This window comes from Myotis daubentonii, chromosome 13 (genome assembly GCF_963259705.1).
Source record: "Myotis daubentonii chromosome 13, mMyoDau2.1, whole genome shotgun sequence".
Taxonomy (NCBI): domain Eukaryota; kingdom Metazoa; phylum Chordata; class Mammalia; order Chiroptera; family Vespertilionidae; genus Myotis; species Myotis daubentonii.
The window spans coordinates 47,407,396-47,426,012 of NC_081852.1; the positions used below are offsets into that span (position 1 = coordinate 47,407,396).

The window sequence follows — 18,617 nt, forward strand, 5'->3', positions numbered from 1 at the left end:
AGGGCACGTACTTCAGTTGCAGTCTCAATCCTTAGGTCATGGTACATGCAGGAGGCAACCAATCGATGTGTCTGTCTCACATTGATGTTTCTCTCTCTCTGTCTGTCTCTCCACCTCCTTTTCACTCTCTCTAAAAATCAATGGGGGGGAAAAAATCTGCTGAACCCTTTAACCCTTTGTACACCATAAATGTCTATAGACGCAGTGGGGATGGATTCTGTTTTGGACGCGTGGCAGTTAACTGGTTAAATACTCTCTCTCACCAGGAAAGCCTATAAACTCATTGCATCAGTCAGGCTAGGTTATGCTGCAGTAACAAACAAGTCCAAACCCCTAGTGGCTTAAAATAACAGGTTTACTTCTCACACTATAGTATGTGTATGTCGCAGGTTGGTTGGGAGCTTTGTTCCCCCTTCATCATCCTCTGGGACCAGACAGACCCTAACGTCACTCTCTGGAATGTTGCCAATTGCCATGGCATAAGAAAAACTCATGGAGAGTCTCACATCAGCAAGAAGTATCCTGGCCTCTAAAAGATGTGTCATTTCCAATGCCAATTCATTAGTTAAAGCCAGTCTCAATGCCTCATCCAATCAAAAAGTGGCTAAGAAGTTCAACCTACCCACATGCCTAGAGCAGGGAAAACCAGAAATATTTGGCCAGTGTGAAAACCGATGCAGGAGATTTTCCCTCCTATTAAAAGCTTGTTTTTGTTTTGTGTGTGTGTGTGTTTTAAGCATGTTTAAAAGCTGAGAGCTGTTGCCTTAGATCGTGTATATTGCTGCATGAAAGTTAAAAGTTGGTTTACCTTCACGTAAGAAACTAAAAAAATGACTCAAGAAGTAAAAAAAAAAATAGAGCTAAATGTTGATTATCTAATGCAGGGGTGGGGAACGTCCAGCCCCAGGGCCATATAGGGCCCAAGAAACCATTGGTTTGGCCCTGCCAGTGAGTTAATTAAATGTTTGACCGAATAGAGCACGTTAATTTTTAAGTTGATAATTTTGTATGGCCCACGAATGATGTTATAAATATCCAAATGGCCCTTGGCAGAAAAAAGGTTCCCCACCCCTGACCTAATGGAAGAGTGTATTTTCTAAATTATCAAGTAACACAGAAATATGAAGGATATGCCAGAAAAATAAGAGAAATATAGATAAAAAGAGTATTTAGCCCAAACCGGTTTGGCTCAGTGGATAGAGTGTCGGCCTGAGGACTGAAGAGTCCCAGGTTCGATTCCGGTCAAGGGCATGTACCTTGGTTGCGGGCACATGCCCAGTGGGGAGTATGCAGGAGGCAGCTGATCGATGTTTCTCTCTCATCGATGTTTCTAACTCTCTATCCCTTTCCCTTCCTCTCTGTAAAAAATCAATAAAATATATATATTTTTAAAAAGAATATATTTATTTTAAAAAAAAAGAGTGTTCAGCCCAGAATCTTTGTGACTTTTAAATACATTTGGAGTCAGGCTCTTCAGCAGAATGCACTGTGCTTATTTGTGGAGCCTTTCTCCAGTGCAGTCCCACCTAAGAGGGTGAGAGCTGACTGGATTGACCTGGAGGAGATGTTACAGGATGGCAGCAGGTGCCAGTTCTCTCCCAGAGCTCCTTTCTGGCCTCAGCACCATCCTCTGGGCTCTGCTAGCAGTGTCTGTCTCATCTTCAGTCATCCAGCAACAGAAGAGAAATGTAAATTGAATAAGCAAATGTCAAAGTGAATCTGGGAAGGGGAGGAAGACTTCTAACTTCAAATTAAGTTTATGTTCTCTGGTTGGGAATGAGGTTTTTCTGTCTGCTGATGGGGAAATGGGGAAAAATTCCTCTTCCCATTGCCCTCCGCCTGTCCTCCTGTTGCCAGGGCTCTGCAGAAAGTTCCACTGAACACATACCACAAGCAGTTAGGTGCCACACAGCTTGCCAGAGCCTGGCAGCTGTACTGCCTTGCCATCTCACCCTGTAAGGCTGGCTTTGTGGGGAGATTCAGTGGGGACACCCCTGGGGAACAGAAAGAGCTGTTGCCAGAGGCCACACCCTAAATGTCCGTGAGATCTTTCAGAATAGTGTGTTTTGGTACAAATGGAAAAAAAAACAGGATTCTCTTCATTTATAGGTCTGTCTGTAGGGAGAAGGAAGCCTTTAAAAAAGCATAAAAAAACATGATGTTAGCTCATTCTGGCAAGAAGTACATGTGGAAATACTTAACAGATTCTAAACAGATTTATAATTATAAAGCAGATGATAAAAACTAGATGTAGCATTTGTAATGGAAAAAAACCTGAAGTTATTCAGAATAGACAATAAGTGAACAATAGTATAATCTATTCTCATTTAATAACAACTTACCTGCAAATTGGTCCTCAGATAAATTTTTAAAAATATGTTTTTATTGATTTCAGAGAGGAAGAGGGGGAGAAAGGTGGACACATCAATGATGAGAATCATTGATTGGCTGCCTCCTGTACTCCCCCTACTGGGGATTGAGCCCACAACCCAGGCATGTGCCCTTGACTGGAATTGAACCCGGGACCCTTCACTTCGCAGGTCGATGCTTTATCCACTGAGCCAAACCGACTAGGGCCAGATACATTTTTTAATTTCAAAGAAGTACATTCACCTTAGAAAAATTAGGGAATGTAGATAAGCAAAAAATGAAGGAGCTGGTACCAGAAATATGACCTGTTATCCAGGAATAACCTTGGGATTAACTTCCTGATCATTCCTAGATGTTTAGATACACTTTTTTTTAAAGCAGAAATTGGGATCATATTTTATACTGTTTTATAATCTGCTTTTTTATTTAATATTAGAAATATCATTTAAAAATAGTATATATGAATAATTTTTTATTTTATTTTTTAAATATATTTTGATTTTTTTTTTTTTACAGAGAGGAAGGGAGAGGGATAGAGAGTTAGAAACATCGATGAGAGAAACATTGATCAGCTACCTCCTGCACATCCCCCACTGGGGATATACCTGCAACCAAGGTACATGCCCTTGACCAGAATCAAACCTGGGACCCTTCAGTCCGCAGGCCAACGCTCTATTCACTGAGCCAAACCGGTTAGGGCTATGAATAATTTTTTAAATATATATTTTATTGATTTTTACAGAGAGGAAGGGAGAAAGTTAGAAACATCGATGAGAGAGAAACATCAATCAGTTGGCTCCTGCACGCCCCCCGTTGGGGATCAAGCCCGAAACCAAGGTACATGCCCTTGACTGGAATCGAATCCAGGACCCTTCAGTCCGCGGGTCAGCGCTCTATCCACTGAGCCAAACCAGCGAGGGCTCTATGAATAATTTTTAATGATGCCTGTCATTTCATTATATGAATATATTCCCAGAGTAATTTGAAAATCTACCCAGAAATATATTAATTTTTAAAATAAAAACCTGCTAAAATAAAATTAATCACAGATATATTAAGTTTTAATTTACTTAGTTTTGATTTTTATAATTTGAAGGAAGAAAATAATTGGGGAAAGAAAATTAAAATTTGTCATAACTCACTGCTTAAAGATAGGTCACTTTTTTGTGTTTTTCATTCCAGTTCCTTCATGTGTATATATATTTTAAAACAAAATTGCTCATTAATTAAAGAAAGTATTTAGAAAGCTTTTTTGTATACATTTGAAAATTGGAGAGGAGTAACTAAGAACCAGTGGGAAATGAGAAGAAATAATGCACCCGGAGAAAAGAGGGCTGTGGGCCTTCTCCCCTGTCCCTCTACCCGTCTCTGGAACAGGGAGGAAGGAGGGGAGGCTGCTAATGCAACTGCAGGCCAAAAGGAGGTGGGAGTGGAGTGTTTGTGTGACTAGGAGATGGAATTGTACCGGATTATATCAGGGGCTGAGGAAGTCATTTGCACTCCCTGGGGAAGAGATGGCCCTGAGGCAATTAGAATTTTCCACTTCTAACTTTAGGGATTCTTACATTGTGGAGGGTACATGGTAGAGAAAAGCCCCAGATCCTTTCGATGATATCAGGAAAACCCTAAGAATTGCTTTATCAGGCAGCCCCTCCGAGGCCCCTTTGTAGTTACTAATCAGCTGAGTTGTGGCGATTTTGAGAGGCTCTTTGCTTTTGGTGAGTAGCCTGATGTCAGCAGCAAAAGTAAGCCTGGAGCTGTCCTCGTGGGAGAAGATGGACACTAAGAAGCTAGAGCATTTTCTCAGAGATCTCTTTTTTAAAAATACATTTTTATTGATTTCAGAGAGAGGCCGGGAGAGAGAGTGACAGAAACATCAATGATGAGAGAGAGTCATCCATCAGCTGCTTTCCATACACCCCACCCTGGGGATCGAGCCTGAAACCCAGGCATGTGCCCTGACCAGGAATCGAACCGTGACCCCCTGGTTCATGGGTTGATGCTCAACCACTGAGCCACACTGGCTGGGCTCTCAGAGATCTTTTATTTTATTTTTTTTAATTAAATCTTTATTGTTCAGATTATTACATTTGTTCCTTTTTTCCCCCCCCCATAATTCCCCTCCTCCCAGTTCCTGCCCCACCCTCCGCCCTCACTCCCCACCCACTGTCCTCATCCATAGGTGCACGATTTTTGTCCAGTCTCTTCCCACATCTCCCGCACCCCTTTCCCCCCCCAAGAATAGTCAGTCCATTCCCTTTCTATGTCCCTGATTCTATTATAATCAACAGTTCATTCTGTTCATCAGATTATTTATTCACTTGATTCTTAGATTCACTTGTTGATAGATGCATATTTGTTGTTCATAATTTGTATCTTTACCTTTTTCTTCCTCTTCCTCTTCTTAAAGGATACCTTTCAGCATTTCATATAATCCTGGTTTGGTGGTGATGAACTCCTTTAGCTTTTCCTTATCTGTGAAGCTCTTTATCTGACCTTCAATTCTGAATGATAGCTTTGCTGGATAAAGTAATCTTGGTTGTAGGTTCTTGGTATTCATCACTTTGAATATTTCTTGCCACTCCCTTCTGGCCTGCAAAGTTTCTGTTGAGAAATCAGCTGACAATCGTATGGGTATTCCCTTGTAGGTAACTGAGTTTCTTTCTCTTGCTGTTTTTAAGATTCTCTCTTTATCTTTTGCTCTTGGCATTTTAATTATGATGTGTCTTGGTGTGGTCCTCTTTGGATTCCTTTTGTTTGGGGTTCTCCGCGCTTCTTGGACCTGTAAGTCCATTTCTTTCACCAGGTGGGGGAAGTTTTCTGTCATTATTTCTTCAAATAGGTTTTCAATATCTTGCTCTCTCTCATCTTCTGGCACCCCTATAATTCTGATGTTGGTACGCTTGAAGCTGTCCCAGAGGCTCCTTACACTATCCTCGCATTTTTGGATTCTTTTTTCATTTTGCTTTTCCGGTTGGATGTTTTTTGCTTCCTCGCATTTCAAATCATTGACTTGATTCTTGCGCTCCTCTGGTCTGCTGTCGGGCGTCTGTATAATATTCGTTATTTCAGTCCGTGTATGCTTAATTTCTAGTTGGTTCCCCAATATAAGATCGAGGGTCTTATTAGTTTTCGTGTAGATCTCATTAAGTTTATCGGCAGCTTCTAAACAGTTCTTGAGAGACCTTAAAAGTGTGGTTCTGAACTCTATTTCTTCCATTGACAATTTTGTCCTGTTTCTTTGTCTCCGCATTTTGTTATGCTTCCTTGGTGCACCCCCTAGTGGTCTTTGTTCGCAGTCTTATAGATAAATCTTGATTGTTGTAGCTAATTCCAGGGAGGGTTTGACCTCCAGGCCAAGTGGCTATGAGAATCAGCTGTGTCAGCAGTGAGAGAACTTCTGTCCTCTAGGGAGGTGCTAATCTAGCCTTTGCCTGAGGCTATCCGGCAAATGGTTCTGCGCTGGGCTTGGGCGGGGCGGGTCGCACAGGATCAACAGGGTGGGCCGGAGAGAGCAGTTATGGCGGCTCTCAGTCCTGTCCCAAGGGGCTCTGCCTCTCTGAGTCCCAGCACCCGCTGCAAAGCTGGGAGAGAAAGCTGCCCTCGCTCTGACCGAAGCCAGACAGTCCCGCTTCTCCCGTTTGAGTCTGGGTCCCTAAAGACTCGCCCGGATCTGGTGCTCAGAGTCTGCGACTCCCTCCCGATTGAAAACAACAACCGCGCCCTCCGCCGCCAGCCCGCTCCGCGCACTCCGCACCTCAGAATTTGACTTCAGCACTGCGCCTCCTCTGAGTGTCCGTATGCGTTTCTCTTTCCTCCTAGTTGTAGGACTTCCACTCAGCCAGCGTTCCTGTGGTTCTGGGTGATGTCCCTTCCGTTTTTTGGTTTCACTTTTGAAGTAGTTGTTCAAAGCAGCAAACTCCGGCGTTAACCTATGCCGCCATCTTGGTTCTCCTCTCAGAGATCTTTTAACAGAGGAAGAGTACACTGTCCTAAAAGGGGAGCATATATGATAGCCATCAAACCTAAAATATGGGAGGACCATTGGGGCTGGAGAGTTGCCTTGGCACTCTGCCCTTCCCCTAAGGCCCCTGGAGGCGCCCCCGACTGAGTGGCCTCCTTTACTGTCGTTCTTACAATCTGCCTTCTCACTTCGGCACAAACATTTATGAAAATGGAATGCAGGTTCTAAATGTGAATTCACTGAGTGAGGCCTGACAGTTCCAGCGTTGACCAGGTGGGCATTGCTGGGAGCCTCCCTGTTCTGAGACTGCCCTCTGGCTGGTGTTCACTATGTCCCTGCCTCTCTGTCTTGCTTCCCCACCCCCAGGGTTCTGGCTGGTGTGGACCATCATCATCATCCTGAGCTGCTGCTGTGTCTGCCACCACCGCCGAGCCAAGCACCGCCTTCAGGCCCAGCAGCGGCAACATGAAATCAACCTGATTGCCTACCGGGAAGCCCACAATTACTCAGCGCTGCCATTTTATTTCAGTACGTACCCCAAAGCCCCCCAATTCCACCCTCAGGAGCCCAGGACACCCAGACTGTGTGTATTGGTGGCCAGGGCTCCTATGGGCCTTGGGGTTTGCCTCCTTGCCAAGCACAGAGCAGGCTTTGAAAGTACAGGCACAGGGGGCAGTCACATTTATACCGAGGAGCCAGTGCTGGGGGTGCACTGGGCCATTCCACATCTACGCTGTCTGGGTTCTCACCAGGTGTCTGCTGCTTTGGCAGATTTTTTTAGACAGGTAGTTGGAGGATGTATGATGTGAGTGAATTGAGATTTAGAGATCAGTTGTCTGAAATCCTCCCATTTAGTTTACTATCATGCTGAGCAGAGGCTGCCATGAAAGGGGCAGGTGTGTGTGGAGGTGACATTTGGACTTTCTGAGAATCAAGAAACTCGGTGACTCACTGAAGGGCATTCACCTGACTTCTCTGGGCTTCCATACATATGACCTCTCAGTTGGTGAAGGCCTGGCTATGCAGCTTGTCCAAAGCCATTTTGCAGTGTGTTCTATAGAAAAACGTGATCACAACTGTGGAATTTCACATGTAGAAGGGTTAAGTGCTTAATACAGTACCTGGCATATAGTAAGTGCTCCATAAATGCTAACAATAACAATCAGATCATCATTGCCTCGAAGCATTCAGCACAGTGAAAAGATAACTCACCTGGCATGTTCTTAATAAGTCTTGGATGACAGGCCCTCACCCTTCACTGGTAAGCCACCCACTCTTGATCTGAGTCAGGATGAGGTTTGGTTTATCTTTCCAGACCACCTCCAGCCACACTGGAGTGAGAGACAACACAGATTTACAACCTCCCAGAATAAGGCCCTCTTCATGGTATACATCTAGAAGGTTGGGGGAAGAAAAAGTGGTCAGAGTCCTAAGTTAGGGTTCCTGACCCCAAGGCCTATGGGGCATAAATGGAGGACAGTCTGACCGTGAAACAGGAGACGTGCTTGCATGTGAAGCAGGTCCATTCCAGACAGAAATGATCTCTTGGCCACCCACCACATTTTCCTAACCCTCTGCCTTCACTCCAGGCCATACAGGCAGAAATCTTTGCCTATGAAGCAGCTTTAGGGGCTCTCGGGTTTCAAGACACTGGATTAGGTGACTCCCACAGCCCTCCCTGCCCTGCCCACAACCAAGAGCTGTAGCTGTCACTCAGTGGGTATGCTGGGGTGGGAGGAGACATATGTGTAATGTCTCTGTCCTAGAACAATTGCCAGTGCAATAATTTCTCCTCCCTACCTCCCCATTTTAGGGTTTTTGCCAAACTATTTACTACCTCCTTATGAGGAAGTGGTGAACCGACCTCCAACTCCTCCCCCACCATACAGTGCCTTCCAACTACAGCAGCAGCAGCTGTCTGCACAGTGTGGCCCTGCAGGCGGCAGCCCCCCAGGTGCTGATCCCGCCAGGGGCTCCCAGGGGGCCCAGAGCAGCCCCTTGTCGGGGCCCAGCCGAAGCAGCACAAGACCCCCGAGCATCATCGCTGACCCTGAGCCCTCCAACATCGACATGCCAGACAACCCAGCAGCCACCAAAGCCCCTGGAATGGAGCCCAGCGGCTCCGTGGCTGACTTGGGGGAGCTGGCCCCTGGGGCCTTCCTGGACAAAGATTCCGAATGTAAGGAGGAGCTGCTGAAAGATTACAGCTGCGAGCAGGGCAGCGCCCTCCCCGACAGCAAGGACAAGACGCCTGGCAGACATCGCCGCTTCACGGGTGACTCGGGCATTGAGGTGTGTGTGTGCAACCGGGGCCACCACGACGACAACCTCAAAGAGTTCAGCACACTTATTGACGACGCTCTGGATGGACCCCTGGAATTCTGCGACAGCTGCCACGTGCGGCCCCCTGGTGACGAGGAGGAAGGGCTATGCCAGCCCTCCGAGGAGCAGGCCCGAGATCTTGGGCATCTCCACCTGCCCCGGCCACCGACGTGCCTGCTGCTGAACACCATCAATGAGCAGGACTCCCCAAACTCCCAGAGCAGCAGCTCCCCCAGCTAGAGCAGGCCCTGCCTGTATCTGAGAACTTGGCCAAGCAACCAGGGCAGGGGAGAACCACGAGAGAAGCATTAGGTGACTTTCCAAGAAAGTGGTACAGCCACTTGGTCTTTTTTTTTCTTTTTTCCTCCTTTGTTTCTGCATTTTCCTACATCTCCAGGGACAGTTTGGGGTGTGGATGCCCCGCCCCCCATAGAAGCACAGTATTGTGGAGGGCTGAGAAGTTGGTTCTGTGACTCATTCCTCATTCCCCACCCATCTCCCTTTTTTCCTTTTCAAGTCGTATTTCACTACCTGCCTGGTTGGAGGTACTGTGTGTTTAAGAAGTCCCCAAGGAAGGAAGCTGAGACTGTGCCCTGAGGTGACTTAGTGATGGAATGGATTTTTGCTCTGGTATTAGTGTAAGAGAACCTTGCTGTGTCAGTTGGGAGAGGCAGCAGGTCTCAGCCCTGGGTGGAGGAGACCCAGGGGTTGTCATCCCTTGATGCCAGTGTCTGCAGAGCCGGACTTGGGCCAATCCTGTGGGAGGATGAGGGCTGGTGGGCAGCTGTGTGGTAGATAGGTAAAGGTTTGTTGCATTCCCAAATTCCAGGTAACGAGATCAATGCATCACTGCATCCTTGAGGGCCCCTGCCCAGCACGTTCTGGCTGGCCGCAGACTGGTGCAGGTGGAGAAGATTATACTGCCTTCTCTTTGTTTTTCATTTTTTAAAATAGAAAAAGAACAAAAGCGAGCTGAAAACAAGAGCTTTACCAGTGGGCAGACAAGAATTCTGTTCTGGAAAAGGGAAGTTTGTGGCTCTTTCTCAATTCGGCCTTCAAAGAGCCAGAGGAGATGCTTTGTGTAGCGGCTTGGTGAAGGCTATCTCTGGACCTTCTATGGGTGCACAGGAAGCCCTGAGCTACAGCGGTGGATAGAGGTGCAGCTTTCTGCCTCTCTGCCCTTTGGTCTGTGCCCACAGGTGACCAGGGCCCTCCCCCAACCCAAGCACACAGGCTGTGGGCCTGTCTGTCTCACTGTTCTCTGAACAAATGAGGCTGTGGTGCTGAGCAAGGGCAGCCCCAGAGGCCGGTTCTCACACAGTATTTTCTCTTGATTCTGAATAAGTTTGTTGTTGTTTTAACTAACCACTTGGGGGGAAATTGCCTTGGTTGTCTGTGGTTTTCATTCCCCCCTCCCCTTGTGAGTCGGGTAACTAATCGTAGCCGATGTAAAGAGTCTGAGTGGCCCCGGGAGGGGGTGGAGGAGCCGGAGGAGCCATCCAGAAGGACCACAAGATCCTTGTTACTGCAGTTCGGCCTCAGATAACCAGTGGAGCTTTGATGGGAATAATCTGAATGGAGAAAGCATGCAGCCGAAACTAACATTCCCTGCCCTGCCCTGTTCATTTGAAGAGTCTGGTTCTTCCCCCCTTTTGAATGATGACATTTAGACTAGGCATTGACCTTATGATAAGAAAGGGAAAAAGTATAGACATATACAAAAATAGACAAATCCAAGGCTGTGAGGTGAATGCGTGTCTGCGTTTGAAGTCCACGAAACCAAAATCTGTGTTGAACAAAGTGAAGTCCGGATACAATGACTTTTTGGATAACCTGTGTGTGTGTGTGTGTGTGTGTGTGTTCGTTGTGTGTGAGCCCCCAGCCCTGTTTTCCTGTGAATATACTTTGACTGGCAGCCATTCTGTTCCCATTTACCACATGTTTGGAGCAGATATGGCCCTCTCAAGGTAATTTATTTTACGCATTTACTGTTTACTGAACAATTGTCTGACTGTGTACTTGGGTGTATTCAGCAGCATTGTCGATGGCAGTCCCGTGTTTGCCAGAGATACTGTCCTCAAAGTAGAGGTTTTCCTCTACCCATCACTGCAATTTGCACATTGCTCCGTGGACATGCGGAGGCCTGTGTTCTGTTCCCTGTAAATGGAAACATGCTCTGAACCTGTCTGCCTCCCTCGGCTGCTCCTGGCCGTCGGTATCAGCCCCCTGGGCGGTGTTCACAACCACTCGGCACCGAAGGTGAAGGTGGAACTCCAGACCGAAGGCTTAATTGGATCTTCAGGGACAAGCTTGGACTAGCTGTGGCCCAGACGTCAGCCCTGCCCAGAATTGCCAGGAGGTTTGGCAGACACCACAGGGCTTACCTCCCTCTGCTGAGGTCCAGCTCATGCCAGCAAGCCTGTGCGTAGCGAGAGTGGGCGGGAGTGCGTCAGCAGCCCTCAGATGCCTTTCCTTCCACCATTAAAAAAAAAAAAAAATCCCGAACAACTCACTGAAGTGTCTCCAAGGACATCAAGTTTTACCAAAATGAGTCTGCCTTCAGTTCACTGATCAAATGGATAAATTCTGGCCCGCTCATGTTTCCTTCCCCATTAGAGTGGGGAACTGGTCTGAGTGTTAAGGTTCACTGCGGCGTCCCACCCTAAAGGCAGGAGTCGGGGTAACGGAACCCGGGAGCGGGGCTTGATTCCAGCCGTCACAGCCTGTCCCTGCTCCAGGAGGCTGGCCTGCATGCAAAGGGAGGTGGAAACGGGGAGTTGAAGGACTAGTTAGGGGCCAGGGAGATTTGGTGGTCTGGTTTTCCAGGTGAATGAGAAGGAAGGGGTTGGTCGAGGGTTTGGTGCTACAGTCAGAAGATTTGCAAATGCTAACACATTCCTATGTGCAGCACATCACCATTTGTCAGTTATGTGAATTTGTGTATTTTAAGCAATAAGATTCAGCTGGTCAGACCTTTCTGGGCAGTCTCGGTGACGCATTTCCTGTGCTGTGATTGTTCTGAAGACGGAGTGGCTCTAACCACTGTGAGAAGCCCAAATAAAATCAGTCCCAAAAATCCCAGCGCGCTTTTTTCCTTGAAACACTTTGTTCCTTTTTCCTCTACTTCAGACTTCAGGGAGTCGTGCCTCGAGATTCCTAACCACAAGCGCTTTTCCCTTCTCCACACAGAGGCTGAGAGAGTCTCCCGACAGTTGAGGACAGGCTCCTAGGCCAGGCAGAAACTGCAGGGCCAAGAGCAAGCCGGGCAATGCTGCTGCTGAGGCCACGCTTTATGCTGAGGAGTTTCCCCGAAACCCTTCTTCCGCCAAGGGTATATGTCTGATGTTTGAATACTTCGCAAAGTTCCACAAACAGGTTAAAATCAGACCCCCAAAAAGCAGAAGCCTGTTTTGTTAGATACCTCGAAGCTAAAACATGACCCTCAAAAGGAAACAAGTACTCTGAAACCTCTTAATGCTATGATAGAAATGTGGATGGGTGCTTAGCCTTGGAATTTAATATGCAAAATATGTCTTAGTGATTCTTCTACTTGGTGCCCAGCACTGTGCCAGATGCTAAGGAAAATGCAAAAGCTGTACATAAGTCGGGCCCATGCCCTCTGGCAATTAAATTATACTTGGGAAGACAAAAGCACACCCATGTGACAGTTGTTAACAATATGAGGTGGGTTGAGATGAAGGAGTGGTACAGATTCAGAGACCCCCGAGCAGTCGTGGGAGGTAGTTTGAGGTCTCGAATACCAGGCAGGGAACTCAGAACTGATTTTTAAGCTTTTGGGGAACCACTGGTGTGTCAACATGTCACCTTGGGACAGTGATTATTCCTAAGACTCATGGTTACTACTTTCTAAAGACTGCCCTATTAAACTTCGTCAGATGTTAAGTCCTTGCTCAAAAGGAAGGAATAGCCCAACCCAGCAAGACTTTTTGGGCAGCCTACAGGTGGGCAGAGCAAGGTGATGTGGAATCCTCCCTGAAGGGGCTCCTGACTCCCCAAGTGGAGCAGTCACTAGTGGGGGTGCTGACAGAGAGCAGAGAGCATTCTGTTCCCTAGCCTTGGAGTTTACCCTGCAGTCAGCACTATTGTTTCTAAGAGCCCAGTGTCAGCCAGACATGTCCCTGCCGCCATCTTTGACCCTCAGCTAGAAAACACTGCCCTGGCCCTTCAGTGACTCAAGTGGGATGGTGGCTGCCTACTTCTTTCTAAATTGTTGGTCTCCTCCACGTAATCCCAGGGGAGCCACGATAGCATCTGGAGACAGCCGTGCTCTAAAACCACAGGGAAGACGTGGGGAGTACATCATTCCTGTCTTTAATCGAATGTCTGAGTGGCAGAAAAACAAACGTACAACTCAGAGGTTGTGTGCCAGAGGCGTGCATACCCTTGTTGCCCAGGTCTTCAGCCTGCCTCCATCACTGCACACCAGACGCCTGGGTCACTGAGTTCCTCCCCCAGGTGACCAAGTTCAAGTGGAGACAGTACCAATGCCCTAGAGCACAAACCAGAGTAGCTTTGATGAACTCGAATTTCAGGAAATTCCCCATTCTCCAGTTGCCTCTGTTTTAGGGGGAGGGCAAAAATGGCTTCACTCAGGAGAAGGAGCGGGAAGTGGGTTTGGCTGACTGTTGACCTAACCTGCTGGAAACCTGCTTCTGGCTGAGCCTACTGCAAAGGGCAGTGGGTCCTGGGAGGTGTTTGGGATACAGGTTTCCACTCGCTGGGTGAGTGGCCTTAATATAAGAGTTGAGCATTTATCGAGCACCTACCATGTGCTAGACACTGGGAATGCAGATATGCTCTAGACCAGCCGTGGGCAAACTACGGCCCACGGGCCGGTGAAATGAATAAAACTAAAAAAAAAAAAAAAAAAAAAAGACCGTACCCTTTTATGTAATGATGTTTACTTTGAATTTATATTAGTTCACACAAACACTCCATCCATGCTTTTGTTCCGGCTCTCTGGTCCAGTTTAAGAACCCATTGTGGCCCTCGAGTCAAAAAGTTTGCCCACCCCTGCTCTAGACCTGTATCTTTAGAAGACCTAATAGTCTAGAGAGGAAGAAAGGCACGTAAACAGTTTTAGCAGCACATGGAAAGTACCATGAAGCATGTGGTGCACAGGACACTGGAAGAGCATGTGCCCACCTGAGGCCTCAGGACAGCCTTCCTGGAGCAGACCTGAACTGAGCTTGCCAGGTGAAGAAAGGTGTAAAGGGAATTCCAGGCAAATGTTCAGTCTGTAGATTATTGAGTGCCCACTATGTGCCAGGTGCTGAAAAGTACCAAAAAAGACCCATAGTAGGTCTAAAACAGGAGAGTGTGGGTGTCATGTCTAAAGCTGGGAGCAGCCCTAGCTGGTTTGGCTCAGTGGATAGAGCGTCAGCCTGCAGACTGAAGGGTCCCAGGTTCGATTCCAGTCAAGGGCACATGCCTGGGTTGCAGGCTCAATCCCCAGTAGGGTGCGTGCAAGAGGCAGCTGATCAATGATTCTCTCATCATTGATGTTTCTGTCTCTCCCTCTCCCTCTCCCTTTCTCTCTGAAATCAATAAAACCATAGTAGGTCTAAGTGTATTTTTTTTAAAAAGCTAGGAGCAATTTAATCTTTCTAGATAATTGCATTTTGGGAAGTGACAGGAGATGAAGCTGGAGAGATAAGCTGGTAATGAAAATAATTTAACTTGTCCATTGTTTCGTTTGTTGACTTGACACAATGCGGGGTCTTGTGTAAGCATCTTACCTACGTTTTTAAATTTCAGCCTCAAAACAGCCCTTTGAGGTATGGACTGTAATTATTCCTGCTTGATTAATGGGATTCAGAGTTGTTGATTCACTTGCCCAAGATCACACAGCTAATAAGTGGTAGTCAGGGTCTGAACCCACATCGGTTGACTCCAAAGCTCAGGCAGTCCGCTCACTAGTCAGTGCGACAGTTGTATGTTGGTGTCACGTGAAGAACTCGTCTCTTCAAAGATGTACTGAACAGGGGAGTAGCATGGTGAAAGGTGAACCAGACTCCAGATCCCCAAAGGCTACCTTCTCCCTTTCTCTCCTCCCCCTTGCCTTATCGTAAGCCCTCGAGGCCCGCACGCCCAGCCAGGCTTCGCCTAGCAGAGCCCCTCAGTGCTCAGTGGCCTCCTGCCTGAGACAGCGGTGGTGCCTGCTGCAGACCACCGTCCACTTCCACAGGGAGGTGTAACCTCTTGGAAACATTGTAAAATTGTCAGGAGTTAGAGCTCTGGGTCTTTGTGGCTTTTTCTTGCAAGAGTGTTTTGGTCTTCCTCTGAGGAGAGAAAGAGCTTTGGGTGGCTTGTGAGGGGGAGAAGAGGATGTTTGATCTGAAGTCACTCCTCAGTTTGTACAAGCCAGCTCCTCACCACAGTTTAGCCTTCCACTGCACATCTCACCAAGAAGTCTCAAGAAACCAGCCCTGGAAAACGTTACAGACCACCCTCAGTGCGGGAGCCATGAAAAGTCTGTCCCTGGGCTCTCCACCCACTCCCCCGCTGCCAGAGGAAGGTCCCGGAGGTCCTCTCCTTCGATGGACCATCTGGACACACTTGTTCCTCCTCCTGACCAAGCTGGTGGCCTTTGGGAGGTTTGTATAAAACCCTTAGGGAAGGACTTATTTTGTGGATCTGGATATAGGCAATGACAAAGCCAGTGTTTACTGAGGTACCGACACTCTGAGGGTGATACACCTCAGTCACCCAGGTTACAGATGAGAAAACTGAGGTTTTAGCAATTCAAGTAAGTTGCCCATTGTCATTTGGTCTGTAAATGACGACACCGAACTTGCCTCCACAGCCTGACTTCTTATCTTCTGTAACTCCGGTTGGTGTGGAACTCTCCTACTCACACAGCCCTTTCTGCTTTTCATCTTCACCAGAGCCTCAGATAATGGGCAGCACAGGTGGTAAGTTACCCCACTGGACAGCTGAGGAAAGTGGGGTTCAAGAAGCTAGCAATGGGCCCAAGATCCAGGGCTAGGAAAACCAGAGAGTCTGGGAACTAGAACCTGGGTGACCAGGTTCTCGTCTGGTCCTCTCTCCACCCCAGTCTGCGATTGGCTTCCTGTCCTATAAAGTTGGATGTTTACACCCATAAGCATGACTGGAGAGAAGACTCCTCATTGCTTCAGGTTTTGTGGCCACAAGAGACCGACCAGAACAATCATGCACTCTCATCCACCCACACTGCACACCAAGGTTACCAGGGAAGAGGTCCTCCCCTCAAACTGGGAGCTGCTCTTCTAAAGGACAGGGCAGCTCATTTCTCCGAGGGCCAATGCTTAGCTCACAGAGCTGGTTACTAAATTTTCAGGAATGTTACGAGCTGCAGTAAATGGTATTTGCTATATAATATAATGATAAATAACAGTGCTCCTGTGCATCTCTTCCCAACTCCGTGGTCCGTGACATCACATTGGTGGCTTGAAATCGGTCACAGTGGGGTATCCACATCATGTAACCAGCACACATGACACATCAGGGTTGTTCCTCACCACCAGCCCCAGAGCACTGGTTTTGCTTAGTGTTTGTTTATCATCACTTCACTGGTTAAGAGCAGTCTGAGGCTGGAAAGGTGACTGAGTTATTGGCAAAGACCTTCCAGCTTACCCAAAGGTCTGGGCTTCCTTCCGCACAAGGAGATGGAGTCTGTTTATCACTAGACCAGTTAGCCAGTTAAACTCGGAGCGTTTAATCCAGTCCTCTTGTGTGACTAACCTACCTGTCAGGGGCCATGTGCAGGGTAAGGAACATGCGAGGGCTCAGGCTTGAACTCCAGAGATATAGGGGCAGACAGTGTCTCCTGGGGACACCACGCCCATTTTAGGCCCAGGAAGGTGCTCAGAGGCAGTCGGGATTTAGTACCAGGGAACAGAGCTGAGGGGTAGGAGTCATGAGACATGGCCTGGAGGAGGGCTTCACTGACATTCAGGTGGGAGGATTTAAGTAAGCGGTAAGAGCCTTTCAGGCAGGGAAAGAGCAGTTGGGTAAGAATCAGTTCATGAGATCATTTCCTGAAAGGACACTGAGCTTTGTACTCTCCCCAGTTAGACACCTGAGCCCTTCTGCATGGACATGGGACAGGTAGGAGAGCACGGCCACTTCTCGTCCTGCATCATTGAAATCCTGGGTTCTGGTCCCAGCCCTGCTGCCTGATGGCTGTGTGGCTTAGGGCAAGTCCCTCCCAAGCACCCCCCACCCCCACCCCATTGGCCCTCAGTGTTGTCATCTTCAAATTGGAAGGTTAGTCTCATTTCCCTGCCATCAGTGGTCTGATTCAACAGTTGGAGTAGATGTTTCCATCCCAGTTACACTCACCCACTGCTTCTATAAGAGAGACAGAACCTCCGCTAGTTGTTTACCTGTTCATCACTAGCCTGCAAAATGCTTTTCAAATTTTGAACAAATTTGGAATACTTAACTCTCCTCCAACCAATCTAGCCTGGCTCCAGAGTGGGGCAGGAGGGAGGGAATATCCACTTTAACCCTTTCCCCATTAGCTCACCGTGGTGTCCACATCTCTCCAAGCTGCTTGTGATGGGGGCTGGGGTCAGCCACAGCGGCTAACAAACTCTCCTGTGGGCCCTTAGGCAAGGCCCCAGGTCACTGGCAGTGAAGGCCAGGATTGAGTTGGGACAGTAGGGAATGGTCTACTACCACTGGGTTTACAAAGCTTTTGAAGGAAGAGGTAATGGGAAACCTTGTTCCTCCCTCCTTTCAATGAATTCCTTGATTCCTTCCCTCTGAGAACTTGGTCAAACATGGTCTCAGCCTTGCCCTGCTGGTCCTTCCAGAGCCCCTCCCCAGTCTGAAAGGAAGGACAGGGTGTTGATGATCTGACCCTGGTCTGGCTGGCGCCAGGGAGCTGGGATTGGGGCCTCTCTAGGCTCAAGAGCAGGGTCAGTTTTTCCAGGGACATCTTTCACTTGCAGACTGGCCAGTGGCCAAGGCTTAAAGATGCTGGTTTCAAGGTTTGAAAAAGTCTGTGTTCCATTTTTTTTTTTTAAATATGTTTTTATATTGATTTTAGAGAGGAAGGGAGAGAAAGAGAAACATTGATGCCTCCTGCACGCCCCCTACTGGGGATCAAGCCCTGACAGGGAATCCAACTGGCAGCCTCTCAGTGTATGGGATGATGTTCAACCAACTGAGGTGAGCCACATGGGCCAGGGCTGGGTTCCATTTTCTAGTGAGGCATTTATAGACTTCCTGGGGAGTGGGGAGCAGGGGCAGAGCCCGGCACTTTAGCAGAAGGCTGCTGTGGAAGCCCCGTCCTGGCAGTGTCTACTGGACAGGACAAGGAAAAGAAGACCTGCTGGTCACTGGGGACCAAGACAAGAGTGGTCGGTAGTGGTGGGTTGAGTTTGTGGAGTACACACATTCCCTCTAAGCCATAGCATTGAGGTACATACACCCAATGACTGTTTGCATCAAAGCAAACAAGATCCCTTGCTCTACTTTCAAAATATAACTCAACCCCACCACTTCTCACCATCTCCACTGCTGTTGCCAGCACAGCAGCCTCCTCCTCCTCCCTGCCACCACTCTCATCCCGCCACAGGTCAGTCTCCACTCAGCAACTAGGATGATCTTTTTAAAGTGTGAACCAGCCTGGCCTGTGTGGTTCAGTGGTTGAGCGTCAACCTATGAACCAAGAGGTCACAGTTCAATTCCCAGTCAGGGCACGTGCCCGGGTTGCGGGCTCGGTCCAAAGTAGGGGAGGCAGCCGATCAGTGATTCTCTTATCATTGATGTTTCTATCTCACCTTCTCCCTTGCTCTCTGAAATCAATAAAAATATATTTTAAAAAATAAAATATGAACCAGACCTTTCCACTTACGTGTTTAAACCCTGCAGTGACTTCCTAGCACACTTGGGATAAAAACCTAGGTTCCTTCCTGCTAATTTCAAAGGCTCCATGGGACCTGGCCCC

At 47.8% G+C, this 18,617-nt stretch overlaps 1 protein-coding gene across 4 annotated transcripts in view; it reads left to right on the top strand.

Moving 5' to 3' along the window:
- WBP1L (WW domain binding protein 1 like) overlaps nucleotides 1–11,737 on the top strand; it is a 60,260-nt gene extending 48,523 nt beyond the window's left edge. For all 4 annotated transcript variants that reach the window (XM_059661310.1, XM_059661307.1, XM_059661308.1 and 1 more), the window contains 2 exons: nucleotides 6,701–6,862; nucleotides 8,148–11,737. In XM_059661310.1, the coding sequence (XP_059517293.1) occupies nucleotides 6,701–6,862; nucleotides 8,148–8,896 (911 nt within the window). In that variant the 3' untranslated portion in view covers nucleotides 8,897–11,737. The remainder of the gene's footprint in view (nucleotides 1–6,700; nucleotides 6,863–8,147) is intronic.
- The last annotated feature ends 6,880 nt before the right edge of the window (nucleotides 11,738–18,617 follow it).